The sequence below is a fragment of the Rattus rattus genome, chromosome 8, assembly GCF_011064425.1.
Source record: "Rattus rattus isolate New Zealand chromosome 8, Rrattus_CSIRO_v1, whole genome shotgun sequence".
Taxonomy (NCBI): domain Eukaryota; kingdom Metazoa; phylum Chordata; class Mammalia; order Rodentia; family Muridae; genus Rattus; species Rattus rattus.
Window position 1 is genome coordinate 98,255,864 of NC_046161.1, and position 16,901 is coordinate 98,272,764.

Here is a 16,901-nt window from a genome sequence, read left to right on the forward strand (position 1 = left end):
CCTTCGGCCACATGCACCCACATGACATGTACTCCACATATTCACACACACCCACACACACAAATAAGAATGGATGGTTTTGACGGTATTAAGAGTAAAATTTGAAATGAACCTATATTTGTAAGAACTTGACTAAATACATAATAGTCTAGTCATACAATGGGAGGACTCTTACAGGTATAGTCTAGTACAGAGGAGCAGTAAATGCCACAAAGGAAGAGTCATGACAAGTGAGTACCCAAACAGAAGATTACAAAGCAGTTTATCCAACAATTCTGTTTTTAAACATAGAAGTCTATGTATTTGGGAAAGTCTAAAAAAGATAAACTGCTTCTTCAATTAACAATATTCTAGGAATAGGGCTTTTACATTTTGAGTATGGCTCATTTACATTTTTATTTCCTTTACATTAAATACTGTTCTATAACAAGAAAAATATATCTGTGTAGAAGCAAAAGTAGGAAAGTAGTTAACACCGAAGTTGTAAAACAGCAGAATCAAGATCAAAATCCTTGAATTTCAGTGACTTGCAGGGTATAGGTGACCTTTAAAAAGGCATGTTCAATAAATATATGTGGAATGTACCACAGAGGGTCAGGGAGATGGCCCAAAGGGGAAAGGTGCTGGCCACCAAGCCTGACAACTTGAGTTTGACCCTGGGGGACCTGAATGACAGAAGGAGAAAAGTCCTGTAAGTTACTCCTCTAATTGCCAAACACACACACGCATGCATGCACGCAACGTGTATGTACACACACACACACACACACACACACACACACACACACACACACACACACATAAAAAATGTAAAGAGAACACAGAGCAGACCAACATGATGAGAGGATAGAAAGTAGAAGCATGGGATTAAAAAAACAGACCACTTAAAAATGTGACAGCAGAGGGAAGCACAGAAATATACATATTTTAAAACTAAGCATAACAAAGTTTATTTGTGTCCTGGTTTTTGTCAACTTGACACAAACTAGTTACCCAGGCGGAGGGAAACTGAATTGAGAGAATGCTTCTTCCCTTAGCTTGGCCTGTAGGCATGTCTGTGTGGTACTTCCTTGACTGTGGACTGATGTGGAGGGCACAATCACAGAGGGCAGTGCCACTCCCAGGCAGGTGTCCAAGGGCATAAGAGAGTCAGCTGAATGCGACCATGGAAACATGCCAGGAAGCAGCTTCTCTCCATGGTTTCTGTCTTTGTTCCTGCTTGCTGTGCCTTTCCTGCCCTGCCTCAACTGAGATGTATAAGACAAAGAAGCCCTTTCTTTCCCAAATAGGTTTTGGTCAATGTGTTTTCACAGCAACAGAAACTTACCTAGAATGATTCAGTTTGCTGGAGTGTCCAAGATCCACAAAAACATGATTAAGTGATTTAAAAATTTAAACTAACAAATCATAGTTGTATACATGTATGGAGTACAGTATGATGATTTTCATTTTGTTTTTAAGATTTATTTTACTTTACATTACCTTGCTTGCACATATGTCTGTATAGCATATGCATGCCAGGTGCCTACTCATGCAGGAAGGGTCCCCTGGAACTGAGGCTATAGATGGTTGTGAGCCACCCATGTGGGTGCTGGGAATTGAACCCAGACCACCTGAAAGAACAGCCAGTGCTCTTAACTTCTGAGTCCTCTCTCCAGCTCCAGGGTGATATTTTGATAAATGTACCATGAAATGACTAAATAAGGCTAACATATATGTCACTTAACCTACTTACCCTTTGGGAGGGTGGGGCTAGAACATTTAAACTTTACTTTCTAAAGGCCATTTTGAAACATATAACTATGATGGTTAGTGTTAATGTTAACTTGACACAGCCTGGTCTCCATGAGAAATTGCTGGCCCGTGGGCAGATCTGTGCCCCAATTGGTATGGAAAGAGTCTTCCCCAATAGCCAGACTGGGGAGCAGGACTAAGAGAAGAGAAAGTTGGCTGAGGTCTGAGCACCCATGCATTCATTTTTCTCTGTTCTTGACTGTGGGTATGATTTTGGCTAGCTGTGGTGGCAAAGAACAAGGGGACAGCTTATGAAATTCTGGGTTACTCTGAAAACTATGTAAAGTCATGTGGTTTGGCTCAGATCTTAGAGATTCCTGGGCCATACAGTAGAGAAAAGACAACAAGCTGCCAGGACTCTCTGACTCTTTGTTCATCAGAAAGTTCCTCAGCAAGTTTATCCCTTTCCTCTGATCCTTCTGTTTGCTTGTCCTTGAGACAAGGTGCTGCTATGCAGTCCAGGCCTTAGTGCTTGCTATGTAGCTCGGGATGACCCCAACTCATGGCAGTCATCTCAACTTTTTTCTTTCTTTCTCCCTTCCTTCCTTCTTTCCTTTCTTTTATTGGATTGTTTACATTTCAAATGTTATCCCCTTTCCTACTTCTCCTCTCCCCCTGCTTCTATGAAGATGCTCTCCCTCCCAAATCACCTGCTCCACCTCAACACCCTGACATTCTCCTAAACTGGGGCATCAAGCCTTCACAGGACCAAGGGCTTCTCCTCCTATTAATGCCAGACAACACCATCCTCTGCTACATATACAGCTGGAGCCTTGGGTCCCTCTATGTGTATCTTTGGATGGGGGTTTAGTCCCTGGGAGCTTTGGGGGTTCCAGGTCTGGTCTTTAACTTGAAAATTTGCATGTTAGTTTTGTCTAGCAATTCATACAAAAACTCTAGAACAGGATTTAAGATGGTTAATGTTCCTGTTAGAACCATGGCCTCCCCATCTAGACTACCCGCCTGGTGTGAATAGGTTCATGTCAGAGGAGAGCAGATCAAACACTGATAGTTATCATTTTACCTGCTTGAAGTTGCCATTTTTCCTCTGCTCCCAGTCCATCATGTCATGAAAGATAGGAATCATGATATTCCGCACTTCTGGCTGTGGGACCAGTGTCACACCCAGAAAAGGACCAATCATTCCAGGAATAAAGTGGATCTTATGTTCACCTGAACAATAAAACCCAACAACTATTAGTTCATTACTGCTTTGTTCCTTACATGGAAGATTCACAAATGGGGCCAAGCATATGTTACACTCTACAGAGCACTGGCTCTGTGGCACACACAGTATTGGCCTAGTCTGTATGAGGTCCTGAGATGGAGCTGAATTTCTCAGCACTGAAAGAGCCAAACCAACGCACCCTACTTTCCATTGCTAATTTATACTGGAAGCTTCCAAGTTTAACAGCTGATTTGTTCTTTGGTTTTTGAGATATTCCTGCTGCTTTAAATTTTTTATTTTATTATATTTTAATATCTTTTAAAAGCATGTATCATTTTATGTGTATGGGTGTTTTGCCTGCATGCATGTCTGTGTATCATGTGGGTACCCGGTATCAGGTGTTAAAAGAGGGCCTCTGATCTCCTGAAAATGGTGTTACAGATGGTTTGAATCACCATATTGGTGCTGAGAATCAAACCTGAGTCCTCTGGAAGAGCAGTTAATGCTATTAAGTACCAAGCCAAACCTCCGGCCCACTTCCTCATCTTTTTAGAGTTTTTTTTTCTTTTTAGAGTTTTAAATTGACTGGCCTAGTAAACTTAGAACAAATATGCAAAGGGCACAAAATCGCTGTTTCCAAAAACTTCCTGTGAAGTGTTTTTAACTACTTGGAAACCTTCAGAGCAAGGAAACAGAGTTTGATTTGTTCAGGTGAGTTAGGGCTACAAGTTTAGACATCTCCCTAAAGCTTTTGTTTAGTAAGGAAAAATGCACATTTTTGCTTAAACACGACAAAACCTCCTGACCATTCTACTTCTATACGGCATTTTAGAGATCAGGGAGTCCAGCCCAAGGCTTAAGCTACCAAATGCCTGAAGTCCACAGACCTCTTAAAGGTCTATACTCATGTATGCCAAAAACTCCCTAACTGAGCTACCAAGAGCTTACTGCATAACTTCACTCTCATAGACTGGCTTCAAGACGTAGAATCTCTTTCTACCCTCCTACCCTCCCATCCCTGTTACTTACATTGTATTTTTTTTAAATGAGTTATTTTTATTTTATGTGCACTGGTGTTTTGCCCGCATGCACTTCTTTGTGAGGGTATCACAAGCTCTGAAAGTGGAATTACAGAGAGTTGTGAGCTACCATGTGGGTATTGGGAAGTAAACCCAGGAGCCAGTGCTCTTCATCACTACTGAGCTATCTCTCCAGTCCCTCACACTGTATTCTTAAGGTAGGGGTATATCCACTTTCATCAGATCAGCTCACCTCTCCTCCAATTTCCTTTATGAGGTCATCCTATGTGAAGTGAGTGATACATCTCTTCCACTTATTGGCCTGCTCTCTAGTTAGTATTCCTAGAGCCTAGGGTCAGCCTTGGGGACTTTTCTTAGCAGTGGTACAACAGAAAGAACCCAATTCAGATGCCTGCTCTCAGTCCTCCAGAGACTGCAGAGAGGAACTGTTTGCATGTGTAGTAACTAGTACGGTCAAGTAAAGCTAGTTTTGGGGGACTGGAGGCAGACTGTTACTTCATTCAAAAGCAATGAATGGTTTTGAAGGATAAATCTAATTATCTTTTAAAATTGGCAGTGTTGGAGACTAAACCCAAGCTAGTACCTTTTTATTCCTTTTGTTTTGAAAGCCTGTCTAAGAAGTAAATGCTCACTCTGCATATTCTGATCTTGGTACCTGGCATAATTGTCAGTTTGTCTTCCTAAGAATTTCAAAGTCAAGTTCAATGTTAAAATATATATCTAGGGGTTGGGGATTTAGCTCAGTGGTAGAGCGCTTGCCTACCAAGCGCAAGGCCCTGGGTTCAGTCCCCAGCTCCGAAAAAAAGAAAAAAGAAAAAAAAATATATCTAAATTCTGTTGTGGGCTGGCAGTGAGAGTGATATAGAAGATCTCTTTGGGGAAACATATCTCTATTGAGGGATGAAAAGCCCTCCCTATTGCTTGCTCTTTTTTAAAGTATTTTTTTTTATGTGCATGGGTGTACTGCCTGCATGCATGTTAAATGCACCATGTACATGCCTAGTGCCATGCTAGGGCAGATCCTCTGGAAATGTAGTTACAGATGTTTGTGAGTCACCACGTGGCTGACAGAATTGAACCAAGGTCCTCCAAAGGAGTAGCCAGTGCTTTTAACTGCTGGGTCTCCTTGTAGCCCCCACTGCTGTCTCCCACCTTACTTTTCATCTCTAGATCAAGGTGAGAATGGATCAGGAGACTTTAAGATTCTATGAACATTATTCCTATGGCTTAAGATGCATAAGCTTAGCTTAAATCACACTTCATTGGAAATATAACTAATTTCTGATCTCCTCCTGACAGAGGACTCATATCTTTCCAGAATTCCAGGTGGCCCAGCTAGTCATCTAGGCCACTTTAGATTCAACGGAGCATCTATTAGCAGTGCTAAAGGAAAGCCAGTGTCAGCCTCATCAAGGCTTGTCACTCTCGCATTTCATATAAGTGGTGTCAGATACGTGATCTGGAAACATGAATACCTGAGGTGCAAAGCTTTTCTTTATTAAAATCAATACTCAGACTTTTTTTTTTTTTGTGGTGTCTCCATGATTTACACTTCTGAGCCTGTAACACTTAGACAGGAACATGAATAGTGTAGAGGCTCTTATGACATGGATTCCCAAACTGGAAAACTGAGCCTTCTTCTTATTCTTCTAACTTCAGTTATCAAAATGTCACACTAGCATCATCTTAGCCAAACTGTCCCTGCCAAGGACGGGCTTTACGAACATATGCTACTCTACACCACTCATCTGAGGTGCTATGTTAAAGTTATGTGAGGTTCTTTGGGGACTGAACTGATATTCAGAAGGCTTCGTAGGGTTGTTAGCTCTCAAATTTTTTATTTACATATGCAGTATATGAAAGGGAAGGATCAGTAGGAAAGACCTACCCAGATTCTGCCACATGCTGAACAGTTCATAAGCCATCATCACACGCATGTCCCCATACCTGAAAATAGTAACTGTTAGCGGAGGGAGGTTCAGTGAGACAGACCTGAAAATCCAATGAGGTCAGTATATCAGCACTGTTATTTCTAATGCTCTCAAAATGCTAAGCCATTTGGTTACTGACTGAACTTTGAACACTTGGCTCCTTGGGAAACCAGCCACGTGAGAAACTTGTGGACTTCTGAAAGAGTCTATCATAGAAAAATACTCCCATATGGGCAAGTGGTAGAGAGATGAAGGGAAGACATCTGTCTTACTTATCTAGAATCTTCTTCCTCTTGGCTGAAGTAATGATTTCTAGCTGAAGGCTTGGCTGGTTTATGAACAGAACTGCCAGGCTAAAATAAGAATTCCACACCTAGAAAGACAGAAAAAGAATTATGTGACTGCCTAAGTCCTTAACCTTGCAGGGAAAGTTATTAAATATATGCATATAGCAGAGAGTCCATTTTATAATTTCAAATTCTTAAGATTTCTCCCTTTTAATTATCTTTAGAAATAAGTCTTTCCCCATTTTCTGCTTTCTTGATTCCTTCTGAAGCTAATGGAAAGCATCTTCCTAGATGCCTGGCTCCCAACACTTCCACCAAGGAGGCTCTCAGGTCATATTATAATAACCATCAGTCTTGAAATCTACAATACTATGAATATATTAAAGCAAAAAAGCAGTGAATGTGGCCTTCGGCATGCGATTACTGTGACAGCAATAACTTTTAGGCGCCCCTACCTTAAAGTCAAAGTCCGTCTCTGTGAAATTCTTGTGCAGGGCAGAGGACAGGTACTGGACTGTAGTGACTATGATGCTGCAGTAAGGAGACAAGGCATTCGCAGAGTTAGTCCAGCAGGGCTATAGCCCAGCATCAGCTATCTGCCTACAGGCAAAATTCTGGAAGACAACCTGCTCTTCTGTAAGATATGGCTCTAAAGAAAAGAGAATGGCACAAACTACACAGTAAACCAGTTTTACAAAATGCCTGCTACTAGGTAAGACAGCAAAGGCTGTCAGTGGGTCACTAATTCTTCTAAGCTCTGTGATCGTTGGGATTTATTCTAGCTCAAAAAGCAATTCAAGTATTCTGAGGATCTTTGGATAACAATACAGATTATAGTCACTTTATAGGGTTCAGAACATAATTTTATTATTTTACCAGATGATATGGATTTATAGAGATTTAATACTTCCTTTTTTCATGTACTGTTTTCACCTGACTTCAGTCTTTGAACTAGAATATCACTCTTTTTTTTCCCCAGACTGAACCCATAGAATATCACTTTTAATCTCTGCTTGGTACATATAAGGTATAATAGGAATTAGAATTCAGAATGTTAGCTTAAATCTAAAGGAAGGAAAGTGTGATGGGTAGGTAAGGTTTTTATTACAGAAGGCCTTGGCTATATGTCAAAGGAACTATGCTTAAGAGTGGCCCTAGCTGGTAAGTGCAGGCAGAAAGTGTAAGAGCATGCCAGTGAGAAGTACACCAAGGACACAAGATCCTAAGTCAACTCATGTGAACTCACAGAAACTGAGGCAGCATGCACAGGGCCTGCATGGGTCTGCATCAGGTCCTCTGCTTATATATCATGGCTTCAAGTTTAGTATTCTTTTTTTTTCTTCTTCTTTTTTCTTTTTTTTCGGAGCTGGGGACTGAACCCAGGGCCTTGAGCTTGCTAGGCAAGCGCTCTACCACTGAGCTAAATCCCCAACCCCAAGTTTAGTATTCTTAATGGAATTCTTGAGTGTGTGAATAAGTGGGACTCTATCCTGTGCCTTCTCTTGGGCTCTGTTTCTTCCTTTGGTTTTCCTTCCATTTTTCACATTTGTCCAACTCCAATGTGTTTTACCCTATTTTACTATGTTATGTCTTATTATCATCCCCTAGAAGCCTATTATTTTCTTTTATATATATAAAAAATCATATATATATATATTCCATTCATCCTGATGGGAGGGTAAGTAGGGAGGAACTAAGAGGAGGAGAGAAAGAGGAAGCTGTAATCAGGATATATTATATGAAAAAATAATCTATTTTCAATAAAAAGAAAAAAAAAGAGTGGCCATCTGGGTCTTAGTATAGAAGAGAAAAGCAAAACTAGTCCATAAAAGAGACCAGTGTTCCAGAATAGCAGGAGTGGCAAGGATCAGAGCCAAAGATGAGTTACTCCTGTACTTCAGGCTAGAAAATCTCGTTTTCAAAGTGAAACTAAGGGACAGGAACATGAAAGATCTAAACAAAATTACAAGTACTTGAGAAAATATTTATGCAACTTCCTATCATTCTTTTGCTCTGGACAAAAGGTTTTAAGGCAAAAAGGGCCCTATAAACAGCTAAACATGAAAAAAATCATGCTGTCCTGTTAATATGCCCAATATAAATAATTTAACTGCTTCTATACAATGTTAACATAAAAGGCAAGTCAGTGAGAGGCGGCAGTAGGCTAATGAGTGAGGACCACACAATATATAGTAGACAGAGAGAAAATGAACAAATGTGTTACTACCTGTATCACTAGTTTGCCAAGATGAAGCACAGGCTGGAAATATGAATGGGGCAGACATTCCATACTATACTCAGAAATGGCCAAAGCTTTGCAGCTAGGGCATACAGGCTAGTTAGCACTAACTCCAGGAGGCAAGCATTTTCTGGTAGATAACACAAGTCAAAGAAGTCAGAGCTCTGTCTAAAACTGCAGAGCAACAGAAGCTAACTAACGGCTCTCGTATTTCCCACCTTTCACACGTCGTCGTCTACCTTCACTACTGCAGATTCTGCTTTTTGAATCATCTTTGATTCTTTCCTTTCACTGTCTTTATGGCTGGTGGCCAAATCCTGGGGAATATACCTTCAAATAAATTTTCTATTTGTCAATTCTCTCCCTTCCCAGACCTGGTCTTAATCTTCTTCTCACTCACGCATACACAGTGCCCCTGCTTGAGTAGAGCTCTGTGGATGTCAGTACAGAGTTTTCCTCACTCACTTGCTTGTCAACAGTCTCATCACCATCCAGTCTCGAGGGAAGACGCTCATCTTCATTAGGTTTCTGAACACACAGAAAATCTTCAGCAGAAATTCCTGAAGGTTAATGTAGAAGGTATACTTAGTATACCCAACAGGCTGAATTCAATCCCCAATACACCCCCAATAAAACCTGTGCCCATAAAAATAATGAAGAGGCTAAGACTGATTTAACAATTCAGTATTACATAATTCAAGGAGAATATGCTGGCTAGATTTACCAACTTGAGTAGAGTCAGCTGGGAAGAAAGAAGCTTAACTGAAGAACTGCTTTGATCACATTGGCCTATGGGCATTTTTTTTTTTGATTAATGTTTGATGTGGGAGAGGACTATGCAATTGTGGGTGGTGCCACCTCTAGATGGAGGTCTTGGTTGCTTAAGAAAGCAAACTGAGTAAGCCATGCAAAGTAAGCCATTAACCAGTACTTCTTCAGGGTCTCTGCTTCAGTTCCTACCTCTAGTTCCTGCTTTGGCTTCCCTTGATGATGGACTGTAACCTGTAAGCTAAATAAAACCTGTCCTATCCCAAGTTGGTGTTGGTCAGTATTTTACCACAGCAGCAAAAAGCAAACAAGGATAAAGGAAGTGGATGAATGTCAGGAACACTGAATCTTGTTCTATGTCATTCATCCCTATTCCTGTCTTCTCTGTCTACTTCAACATGCAACTACAGAACCACAGCAGCCACAAAAAACCAAGAGCCTGTAGCAGCCACTGGGATAAAATTTTTAGAGGCCCCTAAGAGCCCATTCTCTAGAGACTGGCTATTATTTGACCTGGCAAATTCAGCAGCTCTTTGGACAAGTCTACTGCTGGAGCTTCTCTTTATTTAATGTCATTCAGAGCTTATCTAGTTATCTACAGGACATCTGTTGAAAAAAACCAGACATATAATTTAACATTCTAGATACATGATACATTCACATTACTTGGGACAAAAAGAGATCTGCCAAAAAGCTTCAAGGAAATTCTGAAGAATGAGCTTTCTATAGGGACCTGTGAAGAGATCTGATAATTCTCTGGATTCTAGAAGGCCACACACATGCTCATATTGCCAGGAAAGACCAAGAAGCTAAAATCTCCCATCTCTGACTGAACATGAGGTTCTGTACAAACAGAGCTGCAAAGAAACAGAGTTGTAAAATGCTGGCATATTAAAGGTGATCCCCAGGATATACACATAGCCCTTTAGTAAAGTACAGAGATTTACTGATTTTGAGCATTTAAGAACATCTTGTCTAATTGTTACATGATCACTAAGTGATTGGGAACATTTGTAGATACAATCTAGAATAAAAAATTATTCCTGAATTAATGTTCAGGAAAAGAAATCAGTAAACAAAGAACAAGCAATACAGCCAGTCGTGGTGGTGAATCCTTTAATCCCAGCACTCAGGAGGCAGACACAAGTGGATCTCTTGAGTTTGAGGCCAGCCTGGTCTATAAAGTGAGTGCCAGGACAGCCAGGGCTATACAGAGAAACCCTATTTCAAAATAAACAAACAAATCCCAAACCAAATGAAACATAATTACAGCAAAAAATAAAAAATGCACAACAAACTCTGAGGTGGGATTATGCTGATTTCCAGAGTTGACACATTACACAACTGTCTAGCTTTCCCCAGGATACAGGGACTAGAAAATATGAAGAGAAGCAAATCTAAAGTTATAGATACAGAAAAGGCAGAGAATTTCATTCTGAGGGCATAAAAAACATTTTCAACAAGATAATAGCAGAAAAACTTTCCAAATTTTAGCAAAGAAATGTTAGTCCAGATATAGGAGAGACATTTAGAATACCAAAGAGACAAGACCAGAAAGAAATGTTCCTTTGTCATATCATAACCATGAAATATAAACAACAAGGAAAATACACTGAAAGGAGAAAAGAGGAAAACAGCCATGTACGGAGCACAGTCTTGCAGATATCAACTCATTCCAGTAGCTTGGTTAGGCCTCCTCTTTCTTCATTAAATTGTCTTGGTTTTACTATTGGGAATTAATAGTGTAAATATAAAGATTTATTTATGAACTCTTCGGCTCAGTTTCACTGATTTATGTGTCTATCTTTTTGCCAGTGACAGGGTCTTACTGTGTGGCCCTGGCTGGTTCACCTTTGAACTCACAGAGATCTGCCTGCCTCTGCCCCAAGCACAGGAAATAATAACCTGCACCACCACAGCCCAGCTTGCCAGTGTCAACCTTGATAACTTGTTACTTTGTAGTAGATTCTGAAGTGAGTGTTAATCTTCCAATATTGTATTTTTTTAAATGATGTCTGTTCCTTTCAATTCAATAAAATGCATTAGCGGAGATGGAATTTTGATAGGTCTTACATCAAAACTGAGGATCAATTTGGGAAGTACTCCCTTCTTAACAACAAAAAATGTCTAATCCATGAAGATACAGATTATCTTTCCATTTATCTGAGCTTTAACTTTGTTCCTTAATTATTTTATTCCTCTTGATACAATGTATATTTTTATTTAGTGATGTGTGTGTGTGTGTGTGTGTGTGTGTGTGTGTGTTATACAGATGTGCACACACCAGTCAGTTTTTGGATGATTCAGTGAGACTGGCTAGGCAATGAGCTCAGGAGACCCTGTCTACCACCTTAGCACCTGGACTACTGGCATACACCTATACCCAGCTTTTTATGTGGGTACTGGGAATCCAAAATCAGACCCTCAGACTGTGCAACAAACACTCTGACAACTGAGCCATTTTCTCAGCCCAGACTTATTCTTTTTTATTTCAATTTTGTTTCAACACTCTTTCCTAAAGTAAAACTAGTTAACAGTCATAATATAAACTCTTGTACTTGACACTCATGACAAACTACCATTTATCTGCACCAAGCTCTTCTTAATATTGTCTTCTCTAGTGTATTAGGGTTTCCATTGCTGTAAAGAGACACCATGACCAAGGCAACTCTTAAAAAGAGAGTCATTTGGTTACTTTTGTGAGATGTGCATGTTTTGTTTTGAGATTTTGGTTTTGGATTTTTGAGGCAGTGTTTCTCTGGCTGTCCTGGAACGTGCTCTGTAGACCAGCCAGGCCTTGAAGCAGAGATTTGGCTGTCTCTGCCTCCTGAGTGCTGGGATTAAAGGCCTGTGTGACAGCATCGCCCAGCTAAGTTTGTTAGATCTTTGTCATCATTGGATACTTTAGCCTTAATATGTAAAGCCATGTTATCCACAGGTAGAAATATTTTTACTTTCCTTTAAATTGACATGGCTTTTACTTTTTCCCTCAAGCCTAGTTGCTTTAGGCAAGTTCTTCAGCTTAATAATAAATATCAGTTGGCTGCTCAAATACAACGGAAGTAACAAGAGAATGAAAGTTATGTGGCTATACACAGGTGTGTATACATATGTATATCTATGTATATGTGCATAGACATCATAAACACAGATGTGTGTATCTATCTATCTATATATATATACATACACACACACGTATGTGTGTGCTTTGAACATGTTTTAATCATCTTCTCTTTGTTAGATTTGTTCTGTCTCCTATGCTAATATTTTCTGACTGTAAGGGCAAGAAGTCATTTTCTTGACCTCAGTAAGCACTTAAAAATCTGGTCTTACTCTTAGTCTTCATTATTATATGGCAAGTTTTAAAATGATAACTTGATCTTGCTAGTTGTAATAAATCTTTAAGATGAATAGTCAAAGAAACAGCGAACTATACTCTTTAAAAGTAAGAATTTTAAGGCTGGGAAGATGAGTCAGCATACAAAATACTTGCTGTGCAATCATGGGACCTAAGCTGGGATCTTATAATCCAAATGAGTTAGTGTGTGTATGAACCCAGAATTCCTATATTAAAAATGAGAGGGCAAGATGGAGACTCCTTTGAGGGTCCTGGGTCAGCTACCATCCTGTGCAGGACAAGAGCACAGTAAGAAACAAAGATGGACCCTGAAGTTGTCCTATGGTTCACAGGCATGTGACAACACAGGCATGTCCCCTTGCTTCATGAACACACACATATACACACATCTCTTACACACACACACACACACACACACACACACACACACAAAGTATATAAATGATAGCTAAATAATGCTGTCATAAAGAACATATAACAGAAGATCTCCAAATTTAAGGTAGTAGACTAATGCATCTTTTCAACACTTTGAAAATGATGTTAAGAAGTGAAATACAGGTGTTCACAGAGACAAATAAAGCAGGAGGGAAATCAGTAATCAAATGAAGTCAGTAAATACTGAAAACTTATAAGGAAGAGATTGGGCCTGGAAAGATGGCTCTGCGGTTAAGAGCACTTACTATCCGTCCATAGGATCCAAGTTCTGTTCCCAGCATCCATGCAGGACAGGAGCCACCTAACCCTCAATGCCACCTCCAAGGGATCCAATGTCTCTAGTCTCTGAGGGCACCTGCACACATATGTAAATACTCCCCCACATACTTTAAAAATAAAAAATGCTATTGTGGAAACTGATTTAATAGACTTGAGAAATTTCATTCACTGCTAATATGGAGCCTTTGTAGGTCAGCGCAATAGGAAAGGAGAGGACAACAGGAAGCAAGACTCTTAGAAGGAACACAACTTGAGGTACTACCAGACACTTCTGAGGGACTAGGGTATGAAGGATAAAATAAACAGGAAAATTAGTGTCAAGTCTCTCTGGATCCTCTCTGCTCTCTCATGTCACAGAGCATCCTATACTATCAGAACACAGAATACTTTCTGAGGTTGGGTAATCACTCTGCATCTGTTTTTAAATACAGTAAAAATGAAATCTGAAATGCAAAATGAAAAGAGGCATTGAAAGAAAGTTTATATCTTAAACTGGAACACTCATGAATTCTACTTTTCCAAATTATTGTTTTTATGTTACCATAAAAAATTGGGTTTTTCCTGGGTTCGGTCCCCAGCTCCGAAAAAAAGAACCAAAAAAAAAAAAAAAAATTGGGTTTCATTACGACATTTTAAAAGATAATGATCACTGAACCTATCCACCACTGTATCACTCCATCTTGTTCCCCCATCATTTCCTGGTCTTTGTCTCACTTACTCTACCAGCTTTCTTTCATTCGTGTGTGTGTGTGTGTGTGTGTGTGTGTGTGTGTGTGTGTGTGTGTGTGTGTGTAATTTGTGTGAAAGACACAAATTATTTTTTTCAAGTCTAAGAGAATGAATCTACATATTCACAACAAAGACAAGCCCTGTTTGCAACTAAGATTTCAAATGAACAACAGCAGACTTTTCTTTTAGATACACACTGAAATCAAGGAGTCTCTATATAGGAAGAAAGTCTTTAATACAAAAGACAGAAAATTGGCTAGACACAGTGTAGAAAGTCCTGTAACCTTATCTTTTAGGAGGTATGGTGTGTTACTATAAACTGCAAGTGACTTGGATCTGAATAAAAGCAAAACACAGACCCAAGTCTGTAATAGTCCTTAGCCCAGTGTAGACACAAACCCTAGCAGTCTATGAGCAGCTGACGCTGTGCTCAGCAAGGACAATGTTCTTCTGGTGTCTGGACTGCAGGTTCATTTCTCTGTATCATCTACAGCTCATTACTTCAGATTCAAAGTCTGACAGCTCAAGGTAAACCCTGGCTACGGGTATTTTCCAGAACTACATTCAAATAAAGAAGCATTGTCAGCATCATCATTAGTATGGCTATTAAAGCAGGAAAGCCTGGTTTGCACAGAATAAACATAAGAGAGGGAGAGTACTGGCTTCCTGATCCAGCATGCTTCAGGTTATTCTCTAATAGAGGAAAATGTTCACAAGCCTGCTATCAGTTACAGAAAAAATTTCAAGTGTTAGCCTGGGGTCAGGCTATGTGAAGGACACTGCCAGATTTCCACTTCTGGAAATCACATACTCAGCTATAAACTGGGATGCTGAATCCAAAACCTAGGCAGTGATGGCCACTTGCACAAAACCCTCTGATAGAGAGAAGTCTACAGGCAGTTGTGGCTGCCTACTTCCTTTCCTGTGTGAAAAGCCAGTGATCTGTTGCATACCTTGAGTTCATCTTTGCTCTGGAAGTTGTCTAAGAGGTGTTGGTAATGGGTGTCGCACATCTGACGGAGCAATGAGAGGAGGCAGGACACGTATTCACCCTGGGGACCAATCCAAACAAACACAAAACAAAAACACTTAGCACAGTCAGCCACAGGGGCTCTGTTCTTCAAATCACAGAGGGTAAGAAGAGAAGGGAGGGTTTGAGATGGCCCCAAATGTTCATGAAGAAAGGTGACAACTGTGTTCCTAAAAATGAACTTTCTTCTTAAGAATGCTTTGGAGTTTTAATCAAGTTTCTGTATCAAGGATCACTGAAAACCTTTACTTACAACATGCAGTACTGCAAAATGAACTATCATTTTCTATAGAGCAATGTTTTTGGCTAGATAGCCTCTTATTGTCAAAATGCCATACTCAAGTCTGTAGAGGCTACTTGGAAAAAGAGCCTCTCCTCTGGACAAAATCTAAATTATCTGCTGGGGAAGGGTAGCTGACTGAAAAAAGAAATGTTAAGTGATCAGTAGAAAGGCAAAGAAGTTGAAACTTACGTTTGGGAAGGACTAGGCTATGAGCTTCAAAACATATTTAGGTATAATCATGAATGTTTTTAAAAGCCAATTGGGATACACTAACAATAAAACAGAACAAAACAACAACAGCAAACCAGCTTTAAGGACTCTGAAGACCATTACTGGCATGGTTCTTAAAAGGCTGTTTCCTTAGAAAACAGTATTTTACCTATATGATTTTCAAGTGTCTTTTAATTCATGGGAATTTGATAATAGCCTTTCAGTATAATATCGAATCCTTTCTAGAGCCTTGAAACTACACAAAATCTATACACGTATATGAACTTCAGTTTTATCTGAAAATGGGCAAAAGAAGTCACAATTAATTTGCTCTAAAGGTTAGATGAGAGAGAGAAAGGGGGGGAGAGAGAGAGAGAGAGAGAGAGAGAGAGAGAGAGAGAGAGAGAGAGAGAAGCACTGAAGCACAAAGTCTAATACATAAAAGGTACCCAATAAATTATAGTTATAATAATAACCTATAGAAATGAATGACTCCATTAGTAACACTTGTCAAATGTTTAAAGCAGGGTCAGACCTCGTAGCCAAGGGCTGTGTAATTAGAGTTGATTAGAAGGCTAGACTACTAGGACATGTCAGGGTACACAGTTATTTTACCTACATTGAAGAGTGACCTCAACAGGGGCTCTCAAACAAAAATCTCAGTGAATTTTTCTTAAAGGATTTTACATACGGTGATTACTTTGTTGCTCATCAAGGTCATTACTGCTGTGAGATGAAGTTCTAGATCTCTCTTCAAGACCGTCCATTTTAAAAGAACTGATTCTTAATCCAGTTATCAGCTCAAAATTCTTTTACTTAAGCTTCATTCATCTCTACTTGAATTTCTGACACACTAATGACAAATTAGAAGTTCTCCATCTGAAATATTTGGCATCAAATTTGTTGACGTTTTCTTTAGGATCTGTTTTTAGAACAGATGAACTGTCTGATTTTCAATACAGTCTACTTCTTTCAACACACGTGAGTTCCTGATTCTGTCTATACCTATGCCACCACACTATAAAATACCTTAGACCTGTTCAGTATGACAACGCCTACAGTAAAATTTTTTTTTTTTACTAAGTCTTATGTTATTCAATGGGGGCTTTTAACAGAGAAGACACTTTTCCCAGGCCAAATGTTCCAGAATACATGCTCACCCTGACATGTTAGAGCTTGGCTTGGTCCCAGAAAAGAGAGTTCTATAATCTCTTATCTTCCAACTGAAAGGGTTCATACAAACTGGCTTTTCATGATACCATATGAGGGTTGGAAAATTCATTCTGGATATGCAAGTGGGATCCAGTGCCAAAGGGTCTGTCTCTCTACCCTTTCTGAGATGCTTTCCTA

At 39.6% G+C, this 16,901-nt stretch overlaps 1 protein-coding gene across 1 annotated transcript in view; it reads right to left on the reverse strand.

Moving 5' to 3' along the window:
- The window catches only part of Dock3 (dedicator of cytokinesis 3), a 341,809-nt gene that overhangs the window by 47,336 nt on the left and 277,572 nt on the right, over nucleotides 1–16,901 (reverse strand). The window contains exons 27-32 of the mRNA XM_032910506.1: nucleotides 14,982–15,080; nucleotides 8,925–9,019; nucleotides 6,676–6,751; nucleotides 6,206–6,306; nucleotides 5,891–5,949; nucleotides 2,819–2,967 (exon numbers count right to left, since the gene is read on the reverse strand). Coding sequence (XP_032766397.1) covers nucleotides 2,819–2,967; nucleotides 5,891–5,949; nucleotides 6,206–6,306; nucleotides 6,676–6,751; nucleotides 8,925–9,019; nucleotides 14,982–15,080 — 579 coding nt within the window. The remainder of the gene's footprint in view (nucleotides 1–2,818; nucleotides 2,968–5,890; nucleotides 5,950–6,205; nucleotides 6,307–6,675; nucleotides 6,752–8,924; nucleotides 9,020–14,981; nucleotides 15,081–16,901) is intronic.